Genomic DNA, 16,725 nt, shown 5'->3' with positions numbered 1-16,725 from the left:
GTAACTTTGTATGCTTTCTTTAATTTATCATGTTATCGATTACTTGACTACAGGTTAACCTAAAGATGTATGTAGTGTTGTGACATATTTTAAGTTTGTGCCATAAAAATCAATTCTACATATTTAGAGTGATTTGGGACTTCTGTTTTTAGTCTTGAGTTGTACACCTTGACCAAGAATAAACTGCCCATTGACATTGCTGTTCAAATGCTGTGTTGACCCAAATATCCCTTCTGCCTCCATCTAAGCACCACAAGCAACATGAAGGGTGTTGTAGAGTTACAGTGAAATTCATGATCTTTAGCTACAATGGTCTTTGAAATCAGCACTTGGTTTTATTCCTAGAAAAAAATATTTCCCTGTTATTAACCATTCATTACAGGACTGGTGGCTCATGCCATTGATGACTCATACATAAGTCATCATGAAAACCGTTGCTGGTTAAAAGACCTACCTTTGTGAGTAGGAGACTGCTATTAAGGTCATTATCAGATTCCTGCAGTTCCATTTATACCTTGAGTGGGTGTGGTGAATGGATAAGACCAGTCACAATGCCTCGGGTCATTTCTACTGTGTGAAAGACTCATTTTGATTTCCTTTATACGCTTACACCTTAGAGTACATAGCTAATTAAATCATGGAACAGAGTAAAACAAACCTGGCTACACTCCTACACTAAGGCTCCCTGTTGTCTGTTGTCCATTCTGCTCTTAATCCTTCCATCTAGCAGCTCTTTCCAAATGTCTTAATTTAGCATTCCTTTTATAGAAGACATGGATCACCATGCATTACACTGAATGGAGTTTTTAGTAGTTGAGTGCCATTTGGCTTTTTGATCTGAATAACTGGAGAGGACTGGAACATAATAAAAACGAAGTAAAACATGAAAAGTGAAAAGATGAATGAAGTGTTGTCACACCAGTCTAAAGGTCTGTGCCAGACCTGTCGCCTCAGAAAATGTGACATCACAAAGGGGAAGCATATAACCCCCCCATGAACCAACATTGTCAATGATCATTTTATCTCACTTGCTCTATTTTACAGTTGACAATATATAGCTCTGATATATGAGTAGCAGTTATCCCAAGGTTATTGTAAATGTGAATTCAGAACATTTCTGAAAGATTTAACTTGTTACTGAAAGATTGCCAGTAAACTTATTTTTGACTTTTTTCAAATGACAGCAACGATTTCATCTTACCCCTTTCCTTCCTCTCCTGTGTTTTTCTCATCTTTCCTGTTCATCTTGGTATCCTCGGCTTTTTTACTTGATTCCAAAGAGTTCCCCCAAGAATTTGACAGTGGGGTAAGTGAGTAAACGTATTGGATATTGCAGTATTAACATAGCAACATGCAAATAACATTGAGATACCAAATGTTCCTTCAAGATGTCTTAAAGCTAAATTATAGTGGTTGCTTGAACCATGTAGCACATAAGATCAAGTTACTCATATAATTGCTATTATTCAGTAATTGTGCTTGGGTGACATCAATATACTAGTATAGTAACACAATGTATTATTTGCTTTGTAATTGCACACCTTTGCAAAGGACTGTGAATTTTATGGATGTAATAACAGAAAATACTCTATTACTATAGCAATTACAAACCAATCGCTTAATAACATTGCTCTTACAATGTTGTTACTAGAGCAATTACAGCATTACTTCCCAGGTAGCCCCTTCATATGGCATTCCTAAAGGCTTGCTAGCACAAAAGCTGGTTTGAAAATGCAATTGAAGTAATGGGTTTCCATTTGGTAATCAGCATTGAATAGTAATATTCAGCTTAATTGATTATCTCTGATATATTGGGGTGGAGATTAAGCCAGTTCCAATGTTCTAGCTAGCATATGCCGTTGTATCCTATTATATGTGGTTGTTGATGCAAATGATGGATAATGGTTGCTAACTCTTTGTTTCCCTATCAATTATATAGATTTTGTCAGATGACCCTTTTGGCCTGCAGACTGAGTCCATGCCCCTAAACCAGCCAGCACTCAATGAAGGGTCAGCAGAGGAGTTGCTATTTAGATCTAGAGAAGTCAGAAAATTATCAAAACAGCCCACTTTTGTCTGGCCACGCCTCCTGATGGACTTCATGGGTCAACAGCATAAGTTCAGGGGCAAGACCAAGAAGAGCACAAAAAGAGGATGTGCCAGACCATTAGATGGCAAAGGTAAAGATAGCAATGCTGAGATTTCAATTAAACTTCACAGTGCTGCCTATGGTATAAACAGATGGTTTATTCAACAGTGTCAAATCAAGTTTTATTTGACAAAAATGTCACAACACACTTAAGAGTAACTTTAACAAAAATAAGAGTTAAAAGATAAGATACGTATCAATACTTTGTGCAGAGTGAATAAACACATAACAAGACTACAGACAACAACAACAACAACAACAGCAAAAGACAATAACATGAACATAACAAACAATTTGGGACAGAATCAGTTCTGTGGTTTGTTATGTTATGTGAGTTTTTATGGTAGACTATAGGATAATCCAGTGCTGAACGCAAAGATGGCCAAACAGGAGGGTGAGCTGGGTAGAGGGAGCATGAGGATCTGGGTGGTATGAGAAATGCTGGATGTAGAACAGGGGGGTTAGAGGGGGGAGGGAAACAATAGTTGGCTGGTCACTGAGAGGAGGGTGGGAGGAGGGAGAGATAACAGGTATCAGAGACTTTATCTGTCTCACCGTGGGAGAGTGAGAAACGTCCTCTCGATTCCTTTGTATGTCTTGACATGTGAAGAATTGACAATAAAGCCACTTTGACTTTGTATCAGGAGGGTCCATAGGCAATAACTCAAGAGGTGGGTCTAGTTTGGATTTAAAGATTGATTGAGGCCAGCTGAAGATACCCTCAAACTGAAAAGCTGGGGTGTCAGTTGACTTTTAGGTCTTGTGGGCAAGATAACATCAGTACACTACTTTCGCGTTTAAGTGATGGGTGAGACTATACTCTTGATAAACACACTGTTTTTGTTCTAGGTGAAACACTTCCAGGTGATTTACAGCAATGTCAAGTGCAATGAAGGAACCATCAATGAGAGGGAGAAACATGTTCAGTCTACTCTACTCAGCTATCTTGCCATTTGTATTTATATCAATAAATCTTGAGAGTCTCATAAAGTTCTTACTGAATCTTTCTTAATATCTCAAATAAATGTATCATTGTATAAATGGTGTTATGATCAAGATATAATTCTTGTGATCACAGTATTGCAATATAGCTACATACATATCTGTAACACAGTTTTATTAGATGTAGTAGTAGATGTGTATCTTCATTATGTATCCTGCAATATGCACCATCAAGGGTAGCATGTGGTAGCATATTCAGCAGGCCTGGTTTGATAGTTCAGTGTTGACGAGAATAGTGCAATGTGCTCTCTAGCAGCACAGTTCACAAACTAGACATGCGATGGCGCTGTAACATCTCCGAGAGAAATATGCAGCAAACCACAGAGCGCAAACACATCGAATACTTCCGGTCGAATCGGATGATAGGAGAGAAGAGGTTGCAGGATTACATAAAGAAAGTGTTTTATCAGGTAATTTACCTGAAACCTTAATATAATGCTGTCAATTGATTTACATTCGCTACCACATATGGAAATGACTTAGCTGTGTGACTAACAACTTTGTTTAGCTAGCTAAGTCGTTAGGGTAGCATGCTAGCCGGTGGGGCCTGAACATGCGCCTTGCTTTGTTTGCAATGTCTGTGTTGCAAGCTAGTAGATTATTAGTTCCAACTGTAATACAACATTGCAAACTAAGTTACATGAGTGGAATCCATAGTGGTTTGTTTGCACTATTTGGAATTCACACTCCTTTTTATTGTGTAAACATATTCATATTCATAAACATATTCGCTAGCTAAAGGATAGATATATCAGCTCAAACTTGAACGCTATTTAACTTAACTAGCTAGACATGTCTCATAGCGAATTTTCCAATCAAAGTCAATTGAATTGGCTGGATTATGGCAGCTAGCTAGTTGTAATGCTAATGTGCAGTAGATGAGAAGTCTGCAGGTTAAAATCCCAAATGAATGGAACAAGACTTGCACCATGTAGCTAGCTAATTCCAAGTCCAATTTACGATTAAGATCACCTTAATCTTGTCACCGTTGATCTTGTCCCTGTAATGCAGGTATGGCTGATGCTGAAGAGGGGCATACATTTTAAATGTTTGTCTTGGGAAAGGGTTCTATTAGTTATCTCACCTCACGTGCCTTTATTCTCAGGTCAATGGCGGACAGTGATGACGAGTATGATCGCAGAAGGAGAGACAAGTTCCGCAGAGAGAGGAGCGACTACGACCGTTCCCGAGAGAGAGATGACAGGCGTAGGGATGACTGGAATGACAGGTGAGGAAGAGGGAATAAAAAAATAGCATGAGTGAATTCCCAAGGCAGTTACCTGGAAAAGTGAAGTTACTGCAATAAGTGACAGGTTGTGTAAAGCATGGTATAAACATGTATTTCACAGGCAGAAGTGGGTGATTTAACTCTCTTTTTGTTATTTCCGTTAACTGGCGCCCATCTGCCAGGGAATGGGACAGGGGTAGGGAACGGCGTAGCCGCGGAGAGTACCGGGACTATGAGAGGGGTCGCAGGGAGAGATTCTCTCCACCCAGACATGACATGAGTCCCCAGCAGAAGCGCATGAGGAGAGACTGGTGAGAATCATCAGTTTACATAATTTGTCTCACTGCTTTCCATAGTCTAAAACGTTTTAACCACTCCTCCCTCTTCTGAGCAGGGATGACCATGGAGGGGACCCCTATCATGGGGGATATGACATGGGATATGGTGGGGGTGGAGGCCCCAGCTACGCCCCTCCACAGCCCTGGGGCCACCCTGACCTGCACCTCATGCAGCCTCACCATGGTATTCCCATACAGGCAAGGTGAGGAGTAGAACGGCTAGATCCAGGAGATGAACAGGAGTTGTGACAAGTGATTCGCAGGCTCTTACTGCATGTATGTGTACATATATATATATGTGTGTGTGTATATATATATATATATGTATATATATATATATATATATGTATATGTGTGTGTGTTTTTATCTCTCTTTTTGACCTAATAATGTCTCACAGGCTAGGTAACATCCATGATATGGACCTGGGCCCACCTCCTCCATTGATGAAGAGCTTTAAGGAGTTCCTGCTGTCCTTGGATGACTCTGTGGATGAGACTGAGGCAGTCAAACGTTATAACGAGTACAAGATAGACTTCCGACGGCAGCAGATGCAGGACTTCTTCCTTGCTCACAAAGATGAAGAGTGGTAAGACTATCATAGCCTTTGCTTCTTTGTCATCAGTAATATCATCCTTATGTTTTCATTCAGGCTGACACTGACAACTACATTTTTTCACATCACAGGAATTGTCAGTCAAATGTGAATGCTGGATCTCATGTTAGTACTGATGGGAGCCTGCCAAAGTTTGAGAACAGTACTTTGCGGAAGATGTTTTATTTGACAGAATGAGGTATCAAGACTTACAAGTTGAGAGCTAGATTGAAACAGGGTTGGAAGGACTAATAAGTATGTTGAGTATCTTTTCCTGAACATTCTTTAAACCTGATGACTGACAATGACATATCCATCAAGGACAGTGTTGAAAGTGTGGAGAAAAGACAGGCAGGACTGTATTTTGACCTGGATTATCATAAATGCCCATAGTGCCTTAAGGTAGGAGCGGAGGGTTTATGGGCAGGTGCTATTATTGATGTAGACTAAATCAGGAAATAGCTAGTATACACATGCAGACTATCCTCAGGATAGAAGTGAGGAGTCTCATTGGATTGTGAGTTATCACAGATCTACTGTAGAATTGGATGTGTTCACACTTTTTTCACAGGTGTGTCCCGGGATCATGATAAATTGTCAATGCTCTTTATTTGTTTTCTTTAAATTAACATAATCAATCCTTCTTCCCTCCCCTCCCATTGCTCCCCCTACCCTCCACAACAAGGTTTTTGAAGATGAGAAAAAGTGGAACTCCTCGCAGGAATCGTTATTAGACAGCTAGGGATTGCACTGCGCACAATGCAGTTGCTCTTAGACGTACAGTACCAGGGATCCTAGATAGATAGACAAATAAGCTACTTGCGCGCATGGAGACATTTTTTCTTTTCTTTAGTCATGCTTTTTTCCCCCCCATTTTCTTTTTATATTCGGATCAAATCGAATCCCAAAACCGAAAACGAAATTGCGCACACAAACACAATAGGGGGGTGAAGTGGAGCACATTTTTACAGAAGAGACCCCTCTCAGTATATATGTGTTGTTATACTGGGAGAAGAAAAGGTAAATTTAGTCTACATCATGGCAGATTTGCTCTTCTGAAATGTCAAGTTTGAGCTGTGTTATGTTCTTTTATCTCACAACTTGTGTCCCTTTTGCCCTTCTGCCTTTATTATGGGTGAGTTGACTAAGCATCTAATTCTAGGTGTGACAAAGGCAGTTATACTCACACAAACACAACATGCAAACTTGAAGGATCTAACACTACAATGAAACCTCAGAGAGCTTCTAGCAATGTCAGCAGCAGACACTGAAGTGCTTCCTATGTGGTAGTCACTTGAACATATACTTGCATTTCATTGATGGGCAGGCATTTTCCCCCCAATACAACATTGCAATAACCAACCATTGCAACACTCTAAAAGTTGAATATAGAACACACATTGCACAGAATAAATTGTTTGTGGTGGCGTAGGCTCAAGACAGCACATCAGTCTTAGTACCTAACACAAGAGTTGAGTGTTTCTGTTTATAGATGAGCTGATCGGACATGTCTCAGTTTTGGTCTCCACCACTGCATTTGATCATTGTTGTATGAGAGGGCGCAAACAGGATGTCCTCAGTATTGTTGTGTTTTTATTGCTTGGTAACGGAGCTGGGGGTGCTTGTAGTTTCACTTAGTAATTTGGGCTCAGTTCAAGGCTATCGTAGGAGGCCAATTTTTTGGCCATGTCATGAATGTATGCTCGCTCTAACATTCTTCTCCCCTCCCATCCCTACCCCTGTGTCTCTCTCCCTTGCCTTTTTTGGGACGTTGTTCTGAACGCAGGTTCAGGTCCAAATACCACCCAGATGAGGCAGGCCGGCGTAAGGCTGAGGCCCATAGTGCCTTGCAGAACCGACTGAATGTCTACATGTTCCTGATGGAGAATGGCTGGTTCGATACAGTCTCCCTGGATATTGAGCGTGCCCAGGCCATCATTAAAGTCCTGGATGCAGGTAGTGTGTCATGGTGGGATAAGAGAGAGTGTGAGGGGTTTCTATGGCATTTATCCACCTCTTGCCTCCAATTGAGTGTTTTGATGTCAGTCGTAGTTCCTGGCAGAGAAGAGTGAAGTGTTAGTATTTGGGGTTGAATACATCCCATATATACTACATCCTTGTATGTATAGCCTACCCTCTCGTCCTCAGCGGTGATAAAGATGGAGGGTGGGACCGATCATGACCTGCGTATTTTGGAGCAGCCGTCTGAGGAGGAAGAGGAGAGGGAAAGGGCTGCAGCTGGTGGGGCAGGAACTGAGCCCCCCAAAAGAGAGGAGACCAAGGCCATGGATGGTGTCCACAAACCCCCTGCCGATAAAGACAATAAAGAGAAGGCATGTTGTGTTTGTATGTTGTCAGTTAATATCCTGTTCTTCCCCTTTGAGAACAGAAAATCTATGTCAGCCGTTTGTTGACGTAAGTGTGCTCTGCTACAGGAGGAAAGTGAAGCTGGCAGCACAGAGAAGGCTGCTGAGGCAGCAGAGGGTGGGAGTGAGGGAGAAGAGAAAGAAGTGGAGAAAGTGACCACCAAGGAAAAGACGCCAGAGCCCAAGAAGGTTTGTCTCTACCTTTGTGTCTAGAATGTTTCAGATACATTTAAAGTTACTTTAGGTAGTCGTTGATCATAGGACCCTCATCACCTGTTTGTTTCCCTTTGTCAGCTGAGTAAGAAGAGGAAGAGGAAGCATAGTGGAGACAGTGAAGATGAGGCCAGTGCCTCAGAGAGCGAGTCTGACTCAGATTCTGACTCCAACACCCCCAACTCCCCCCACTCCTCTGACAAACCTGTGGAGAGGGAGGAGGGGGAGGACAAGGATGACGATGAGGAGGAAGAAGAGTGTGAAGGTGAGCAGTGGGGTGTGTGCTGAGAAATTGAGCATTGGCTTCAGTCACTCAAATTAAATTATCAGTTACTGTTACAGTTTTTTTTTAATAATTGTTATTATTTATTTTTTTACAGAATCTTAACAACTTATGTGCTTTCCCCTCAAATTGTGTAGCTGACGCAAAGGAAAACAAAGAAGAGAAACCGAAGGAGAGGGGCGAAGAGGAGGAGAAGAAACCCAAGGATGATCTGCCACCAAGACCACGGCCTCTACACAGAACCTGCTCTCTGTTCATGAGGAGCATTGCCCCCACCATCTCCAAGGCTGAGATCATTGCAGTGAGTTTACTGTACAGGACACACAGGACTCTCAGACACAGTACACTGTGACACACACACACACACACCGACACTAAGGACTTGTAAATACATTACAATCATCTGAGAGATCCACTTACAGGAAGAACTAACCAGTTTTTTTGGTTGCTTCCTCAGCTGTGTCGGAGATATCCTGGATTCATGCGAGTGTGCTTGTCTGACCCCCAGCCAGAGCACAGGTTAGTACCGTAACACACTACCTATCCACAGCCAGGTCCTCTACTATGCTGCTGAATGATTTTTACCAATTGACTGTTGTAAATAAAAACGTGTAATTTACCTCTTGTATTTCTCTATGTACAACCATCTCTACATCCAATGTTCCAGGTTTTTCAGACGCTGTTGGGTGACATTTGATCGCAGTATCAACATCAAGGAGACCTGCTGGAACCTCCAAAACATTAGAGTAAGTCTGTCAATGTTTGTAATTGAGAGACCATAACCATCAATAGTTATGCAACTGTAAACTCTTGAAACAAATGTCTGCACATGACTAACACAGGGCGTTAAGCCAGTCCTCAAAGCATCATATAGAGCTGCTCTAGCTCTCTGTGAGCACATCAGTCACATAGCACCTGTTTCCTCTGAAGCTGCGGGACTGTGAGCTGGCTCCAGGGGTGAACAGGGACCTGGCCCGGAGGGTGCGCAACGTGAATGGGATCACTCAGCACAAACAGGTGCTCCGCAACGACATCAAGCTGTCAGCCAAGCTCATCCACGCCCTGGACGAGAGAGAGAGACTGTGGAGCCACAAGCACCGGGGAGAGGCGCTGCCTGTGGAGGTACAAGACACACACAACAATAGGGCTTCTTTACAACTTCTATCATTCATGATTACTAAACGCTTTCAGAAGGTGACGTGTGATTGTGAATTATTCTTCTGTCAGCTGCCGGCTCAGAACCCCATTCTGAAGAACATCACTGACTACCTGATAGAGGAGGTGAGTGCCGAGGAGGAGGAGCTCCTGGGAAGCATGGGCGGAGCAGACTCTGAAGAGGGCACGAAGGAGGGCAACCCTGCTGAGATCACTGTGGAGAGGGACGACAAGCTGGTCAAGGTCTGCTCATCTATTGATTCACACACACAGCACTTAATACATGTCCTCAGTTAGGCATTGGACACTGGGTTTTGTGATAAACTTTTGAGGCGAATACTACTTGCTCATAGTTCCCCATCGTCTTAACAGTTACTCTGTCTGTCTTGTCCCAGGTTTTGGACCGGCTGCTGATGTACCTGCGTATTGTCCATTCCATTGACTACTACAACACTTGCGAGTACCCCAGTGAGGATGAAATGCCCAACCGCTGTGGCATGATCCATGTACGTGGGCCCATCCCCCCAAATCGCATCACACACGGGGAAGGTGAGCATGCTACTCTGTCTGAACTTGAAAGAACCTGAGAAGGTTTTTTACCACTCAGTGCTGACTTCATCATACATACTTGTGACTGTCTTTCCTCATCCCCTCTCATGCATACAGTGCTTGAGTGGCAGAAGTCGTTTGAGGAGAAGCTTAGCCCCTTGTACAGCATAAAAGAGAACCTGTCGGAGGAGGAGGCTGCCAAGATGGGCCGCAAGGACCCCGAACAAGAGGTGGAAAAGTTTGTGTCTGCAAACACCCAGGAGCTGGGCAAGGACAAGTGGCTTTGCCCCCTGAGTGGCAAGAAGTTCAAGGTATGCTATTGTTTGTGTGCTTGTATTCCCATAAATTAATGTCCAAATGGAAATGTACATCCAAAGAGCATTTCAATATGCTGGTCTTTATTTTTCCTGCCAAAGTGTGATGCAAACTAAATTAGAATTAATGTTTTCCTGAACAGGGCCAAGATTTTGTTCGCAAGCACATATTGAACAAACATGGGGACAAAATAGAGGAGGTCAAAAAGGAGGTGGTGTTCTTCAACACCTTCCTGATGGATGCCAAAAGACCTGCCCTCCCGGAGATGAAGCCCCCTCCCCTGCCTGGTCCAGGACAAGGTGGGAGGGACCTCTATGTCTCGTGAAATTGACGACATAGTCATGGATAGCAAATGCTTGTAGCATAGTTTGTTTCAGATGGTTATTGAGACAATATATAAAGACTATGAATAATAAGGACTACAAATTTAATAGATTCATGTTTGACTGAGGTGTATAGTCTTTCTCCACTGATCTGAAATCATTGTCTGTCTGTCTGTCTGTCCCCACCCCACCCCTCTCGCTGTGTGTGTCTGTCTCTGTCTGTCTGTCTATCTATCTGTGTCTGTGTGTAGGATTGCTCTCTCCAGGTATGCCGTTTCCCCCACAGGCTCCGCAGGGGCTGATGGGCTTCGGTCAGCCTCGCCCTCCAGTGATGGGCTATGGAGGTATGGCTATCCTCCTCATCTCCTATAATAATAGTTTTTATGTGTTAACTCTTGAGTACAAAAACATTGACATCAACCATGTTCATGTAGTCGTAGCTCTGAGGTATTATGTTCTACAATAATGTAAAAAACCCTTCTTTTCACAAGGTGGACCTCCTTACCCACCTAACCAGTATGGAGGAGGCCGGGGCAACTATGACAATTTCCGAGGACAAGGTGGCTATCCAGGGAAGCCACGCAACAACAGGTAATACCATGGTCAGTTATGGATCATCTCAGCAGAGCTACCTTTTCATTTTTTGCTAATGTGGGATTTGAAACCTTATGGTTCATTTTTCTTTCCATCACTACAGAATGGCTCGGGGTGATCCACGCAACATTATTGAATACCGTGACCTGGATGCTCCAGATGATGTTGACTTCTTTTAGAGGATCCATTTTACCCTTTTAATCCATTTTGTTTCTAACCAAAGTGTAATTTCCCAGTCTTACTCCCCCAGGATTTTCACAATCTTTATTGATGATTTACTAATTATTTTGTCCAATGTTTGCTCAGCAATGGCATGGTATACAATGAAAGCATTGAAACTTGTATTGTTACTTTTTCCTTAATAAAAATGAATTGGATCACATTGACAGAAGTGTTTTATAGGAGAAAGGTAGATTATGAAATGCATCAGATAACACATTGTGATTGTCACAATTGTGGATGGTGTGTATATGGAATACACACCATCCACAATTGTGACACAATAACAATACAAATCAGGACTGAAACATCCCTCTTTACCAGTTATGGTCACCTCATGTGGTCACACTTTTGTCATCATTTTGGATTATTAAAGGGGCAAAATGTTTGTTATTCCTCGCTTTGTTAGTTGCGTGCTAGTGTCGCTTTGCAGATGAATCTTTTGGAACTGGAGCAGTGGTCATCATTGAGTTTCCCAGTACTTGCAAGATGGGCACAGTCCTCTCCTCCCCCCAAACCGTGCCCTTCCCAGTTATCAGGTTGGCCTGGGTTCCATTGACTGTAAGCATGCAGACAAAGCCACAGTGAACATATAGTGCAAGTAGTGTTTTACAAGCTCTCAGTACAATATCAGTAAACAAATCACATAAAGCAGAAGTGAGCCCAGTACAAGAACTGCATAACCAATTAATTGTGGATATTTTGCTAGAAGTACAGATTGTACTTGCCTCTTGTCCATGATGTAAGGACTCCCGTCCACCCACTCCCACTCTCCAGTCCTCTCATCTGTCAGGCCAACCCAGTATAGCTTAGAAACAGCCATAATGGTTACAACGTTCTGTTGGGTCATAATGGTTACAACGTTTTGTTAAAGCCGGAACATGTTTGTCAGGGTTTCTAAAGCTATGTGTTTGAATTTGATGAGCAGCAAAGGCTAAGTCTAAAACCTCAGATTCAGTTCTGTGTTCTTTTCATAGATGACATCCATTGAAATCCTCTGTCAGTATTAAACCACTTTGAAAGTAAACAATGCAAAGGACACAATGCCGATGAAAGATTGTATGTGCTTATTACTGTGACGTACCCACTCTCCATCATTAGTCAGGATAAGCAGTGAGGCAGACTGGCTGCTGCAAGTGTCTCTAGCTGTATGCCATGATACCTCACTGGTGGAGAAGAAGTAGCAACTTGAACAGAGGAGAGACCAGCCCAAAGGACAGCTTGCTTCACTTTTCACTGAAGGAAGATATGGATACTGTAAAGCCTTGGATTTGACAAACTTTAAGGATTTTGTTGAATTGAATATAATGAGGATGTCAGATGTTAGAATTACAGTACTATTGAAAATAAACTAATCCAGGATGAGGACAGGCTTTTAGAAGATAATGTAAATGTATCTCATAGGGCAAGAAGAATAAACAAAACATGCCTATGATGACAAGGAAGGAATCAAATATCAACCAACCTTTTTCCTGTGGCTTTGAATAGGAAGATTCAGTCAAGTTCAACACTTTTTTTTCTAAATCAGATATCTTCCTGCCCATTCGGTCAACTGCAGAAAATGAACGAAATTATAACAACAATATAATATAACCTTGTGTCTAGCATCATTGGCGCATGGAGCAAATAAACCCAGTTGACTTCTAAAGTGATGCATGTGTATGTGTGCTATTGAATGTAAGTGTTGGTATTATATGTATAATAAGATGAGAATTAATGTGAGCTGATATCTTGTTTTGTCTCCTATGTTTGTCAAGAAACCATGTGCTATACTCACAGCTAATGGGCAAGAAAATGATCAGCGTCAAGGAGAAAGTAAGTGTGAAACAGAGAGCTACATACAGGCACAACTGGGTTCGACCAGCAGTCAGAACAACATGCCCATGAGAGGATCCTGCAAACAGACAAATGGACACATGGATTTTCCTTTTGCCTATTGGCTATGAACTAAATTCTGTATCCCCTGTATTCTGTATTCTGTAAAAGCTGTATCCCCTGTTCATAATAGCATTATCCAAATAGTTTGAAGGGTGAACAATGATTCTATTCAATACAGTCTACCTTTTTACACACTAAAATGTTCCTTACCTGTGTTCAATAATGCTTTATCTCTATCCACATTTTGGTATATAGACTCACTGTTTTCATTCATAGGGATTGATTCTTGCATCAGCTCTTCCATATCTGACATTGCTACTACGTGATAGTAGTTGAGAAGAATAGTATGGAATTTGATTGTACACCTATTACAGCTAATTTAATCTGGGAAAATATGAATTGTGGGGAAATGAAAGTAGCATACCCTTGGCTGTTTCAATTCTCTTTTCTTTCTTAAGGAGGAAGCTTACGGTCAGCACCATGAGTTCTGATGAAGACTTCTCACATGTTCTCATCAGAAACATTTTACTGTAAATTTCTGTGACACTCAAAGTAGGGAATTTCAATTCTCATGTATTAAGATTAAGAAAACTAGCCTACCATGAAAGTTGGATTATGAGATCTGCACTTGACAGAGTAATCCATTGTTGTTCAGCTGTCTGTGACACTCTCTTTTGCATCAATTAAAAACATTATCAGTAATTAATTCCAAGTGCACCAACAGTTGATTGCCATGATGCCCTCTGGCCATCTTTTATCCATTGGTCCATCCTACTATTTGACTTCCTTTCAACTACCTAACTAGTCTACCTATCATCCAAATGATATTTTGTGAAACTTGAGTTGCTAGAAAAAAATCATTTTCAATTTATACATTTTGAGCTGTACTAGACACCTCAATTGAATTTTCAAATGCGTAAGCATTTTAGGTGATATTAAGAAGATATTATGGGTTTCTGTGAGACATATAATACATTAAATGCATCTTCTCTTTCATCTTTTAAGCTTGCCCACGAAGTGTCTTCAGGAACTTCCTTTTTGTAGTTCAAATTTGAAGTTCAAAACACATTAATTATAATTAAAAACATGATGCAACAGCTACTTGATGACAATATAATAAAACTTTATTAATTAGGCCTACTAAATGCTCCATAAAATGTTCTGGACAATGAATGATCTATGATGTATATTCGATTTAGATAGATGATATAGAAATAATATAGGCTAATCAAGTATTAATATTTAGCGATAACAATTGATATGTAAATATTCTTATTTCCACTCATAAACATAAATAATGAATGATATTGACAATCATACATAATAGAAAACGCGTTATTATTGTCCCTTACGCCCTCCCGTTATTTATAATGCAACTATGGTGGAGAAGAAAATATCAGGTAATATGCCTCTGTTAATCTTGAACAAGTTAAAGTAACTATGTTCTGTACTGTTTTCCACGACTCAATAGATTGATTGCCAGCATTGCCCATGCACTTAATGACATTGAAAAACACGCTTTCTACATGTGGGTTAAAGACTGTAGGCCTGCGCACCTGGAGACCACAAAATGTTGTTTTGCCCCGAGACAATACATTCCCCTAAATTGACTCAAATTCATTGGATCAGTTCTTATTATGGAGAAAACTCTATGCGTTCTTTTTTTTTCTTTCCAGTGCGCTCGCAGGATCCAAACCAGCGGCGCGTTTTGGACTGTACGACGCGCCAGCGACGTTTGATCAGACAACTAGAGGCACTTGAAAAGGACAATTTCCAGGATGACCCCCATGCAAGCTTGCCGCAGCTGGCAAAGAGACTTCCGCAATTTGACGACAGTAACGAGTCTGGTAATGCAAATGATATGTCAAATATTTATTCACTGAACTTCGGTGATCCGTTTCATTGCCTCATCCACTTTATGTTTTCCAGGGAAGAAGAGGAAAAAGACTAGAGGAGATCATTTCAAATTGAGATTTCGTAAGAACTTCCAGGGCCTGTTAGAAGAAGAGGTGAGATACCTGCTGGCCCTCCGTTTTCTTTGGTTAATATTTTTAACCAAATTATGCAACTGGATCCTTGCTCCCTCATCATCCTTCATCATGTGAATGTCCTTTCCTCTTCCATCATGCTGCAGGACCTGAATGCAACTGAGGGACCAAACTACCTGACTGCCTGTGCAGAGCCCTCCAATCTCCCCCAGCGCCACTTCTGCACCGTGTGTGGCTTCCCATCTCACTACACCTGCGTTTCCTGTGGGGCTCGCTACTGCTGCGTCCGCTGCCTGGGCACACATCACGAGACCAGGTACGGCAGCGAAGAGTGGAGGCCGCTTGGTTTTTGTAGGGCTCGATTTGGTTGATCAAGTAATGAGTAGTCATTATTAAGTTGTGTTGTACTCCAACCATTCATCACAAGTGGGTTTTATGATAAAAAAAAATCTTACTATGTGATTAGTTGGTCATTGGACATTACAAGTGACTTCATCAAACCCCACGAATTCTAAACACTGCCTCCCCCCTTCTTTCACAGGTGTCTGAAGTGGACTGTGTGACACAGAGTTGCTTGAGAATTAATGCTTCATTCCATTGCTTGGGCTGATGCCCTGTTGTCAATTGAAGGACATTTGTACAGTGTCTGTATGTGCTGTATGAGTCCCTTCAGAGCACCGCCAACACATTGGCTGAGTGGGACTAGTGTTATTGCCTCAGCAACATGTATGGGGGTCCCTTGCATGTGATGTTCAAAAAGGTGACCAGAATAGCCCCATTGTGTGCAAACTTGTGCTTGAGATTCTCAGGCTTGAAGATTAACTCAGTAAGCCTGTATAAAGCCCTAACCTCTATATCCAATGGCATAAATAGGGGTGGTTTCACAAACGAGATCAGGTCATTGTCTTACAACAGCCCAACTATGTCCAAACTGACTAATTCATGTGACAGTTAAGTCTTTAAGCTGATTATTAATGCTTTACAAAGCCTTTATTATGTACCAATGGATTTTTAACACTGAACTCTGGACCTAGACCAAATCCGGTGTTTAAACTGGGCAATGGCCACAAGTCTAATGTATTGTAATATATCAGCAGAAAGTCTATATATTATTCACTATACAGTGCTAAGCAGTGCTACAACACTACCTTGTGGGAAAAAGAGTTGTACTAATGATTTGGTAACAACAACAATGCATACATCAAATACATACATGGATTTGTGTATAACAAAGGTGTGCAAAGCATGTTTTATCCTGTTGACAGTTTGTTATAAAATAGAGTGCCTTAGAAGTATTGAGATTCATGGTTTAATGATTATTGTATCAGGACGTAATTGCATATGGAGTTTTCCCTTGTATGTACTCAGTATCAAGTAGTCAAATACAGTCTAAGGCAACTTGGTGATTCCAGTGATTATGAGAAATGACACCACTGGATCAGAACCTGAGTTGTGTGTACTCATTCAAATAGTTCCACTGAAGGTGTATAGAATTTGAAACACACAGGACAGTGTGACAAGTCATTTGAGTC

The 16,725-nt window shown here is 41.5% G+C and overlaps 2 protein-coding genes across 2 annotated transcripts; both read left to right on the top strand.

Annotated features, from left to right (window-relative positions):
* Positions 1–3,481: 3,481 nt before the first annotated feature.
* srrt (serrate RNA effector molecule homolog (Arabidopsis)) lies at positions 3,482–11,490 on the top strand. The gene is made up of 20 exons (XM_083697566.1): positions 3,482–3,561; positions 4,257–4,380; positions 4,548–4,690; positions 4,774–4,920; positions 5,116–5,304; positions 7,097–7,266; positions 7,459–7,643; positions 7,746–7,865; positions 7,971–8,154; positions 8,310–8,473; positions 8,630–8,691; positions 8,840–8,918; positions 9,103–9,294; positions 9,400–9,570; positions 9,723–9,876; positions 9,994–10,187; positions 10,334–10,490; positions 10,766–10,858; positions 11,006–11,105; positions 11,212–11,490. The coding sequence occupies exons 2-20, from the start codon at positions 4,261–4,263 to the stop codon at positions 11,285–11,287; spliced, it is 2,700 nt and encodes an 899-aa protein (XP_083553692.1). The 5' UTR covers positions 3,482–3,561; positions 4,257–4,260; the 3' UTR covers positions 11,288–11,490.
* Positions 11,491–14,571: 3,081 nt separating this feature from the next.
* On the top strand, positions 14,572–16,712 carry znhit1 (zinc finger, HIT-type containing 1). The gene is made up of 5 exons (XM_083664932.1): positions 14,572–14,605; positions 14,882–15,052; positions 15,135–15,214; positions 15,340–15,509; positions 15,735–16,712. The coding sequence occupies exons 1-5, from the start codon at positions 14,584–14,586 to the stop codon at positions 15,754–15,756; spliced, it is 465 nt and encodes a 154-aa protein (XP_083521058.1). The 5' UTR covers positions 14,572–14,583; the 3' UTR covers positions 15,757–16,712.
* Positions 16,713–16,725: the final 13 nt, after the last annotated feature.

Source organism: Argentina silus (genome assembly GCF_951799395.1).
Source record: "Argentina silus genome assembly, chromosome: 2".
NCBI lineage: Eukaryota > Metazoa > Chordata > Actinopteri > Argentiniformes > Argentinidae > Argentina > Argentina silus.
The sequence above is the reverse complement of the archived record's forward strand: the minus strand, read 5'-3'. Positions and strand labels throughout refer to the sequence as shown.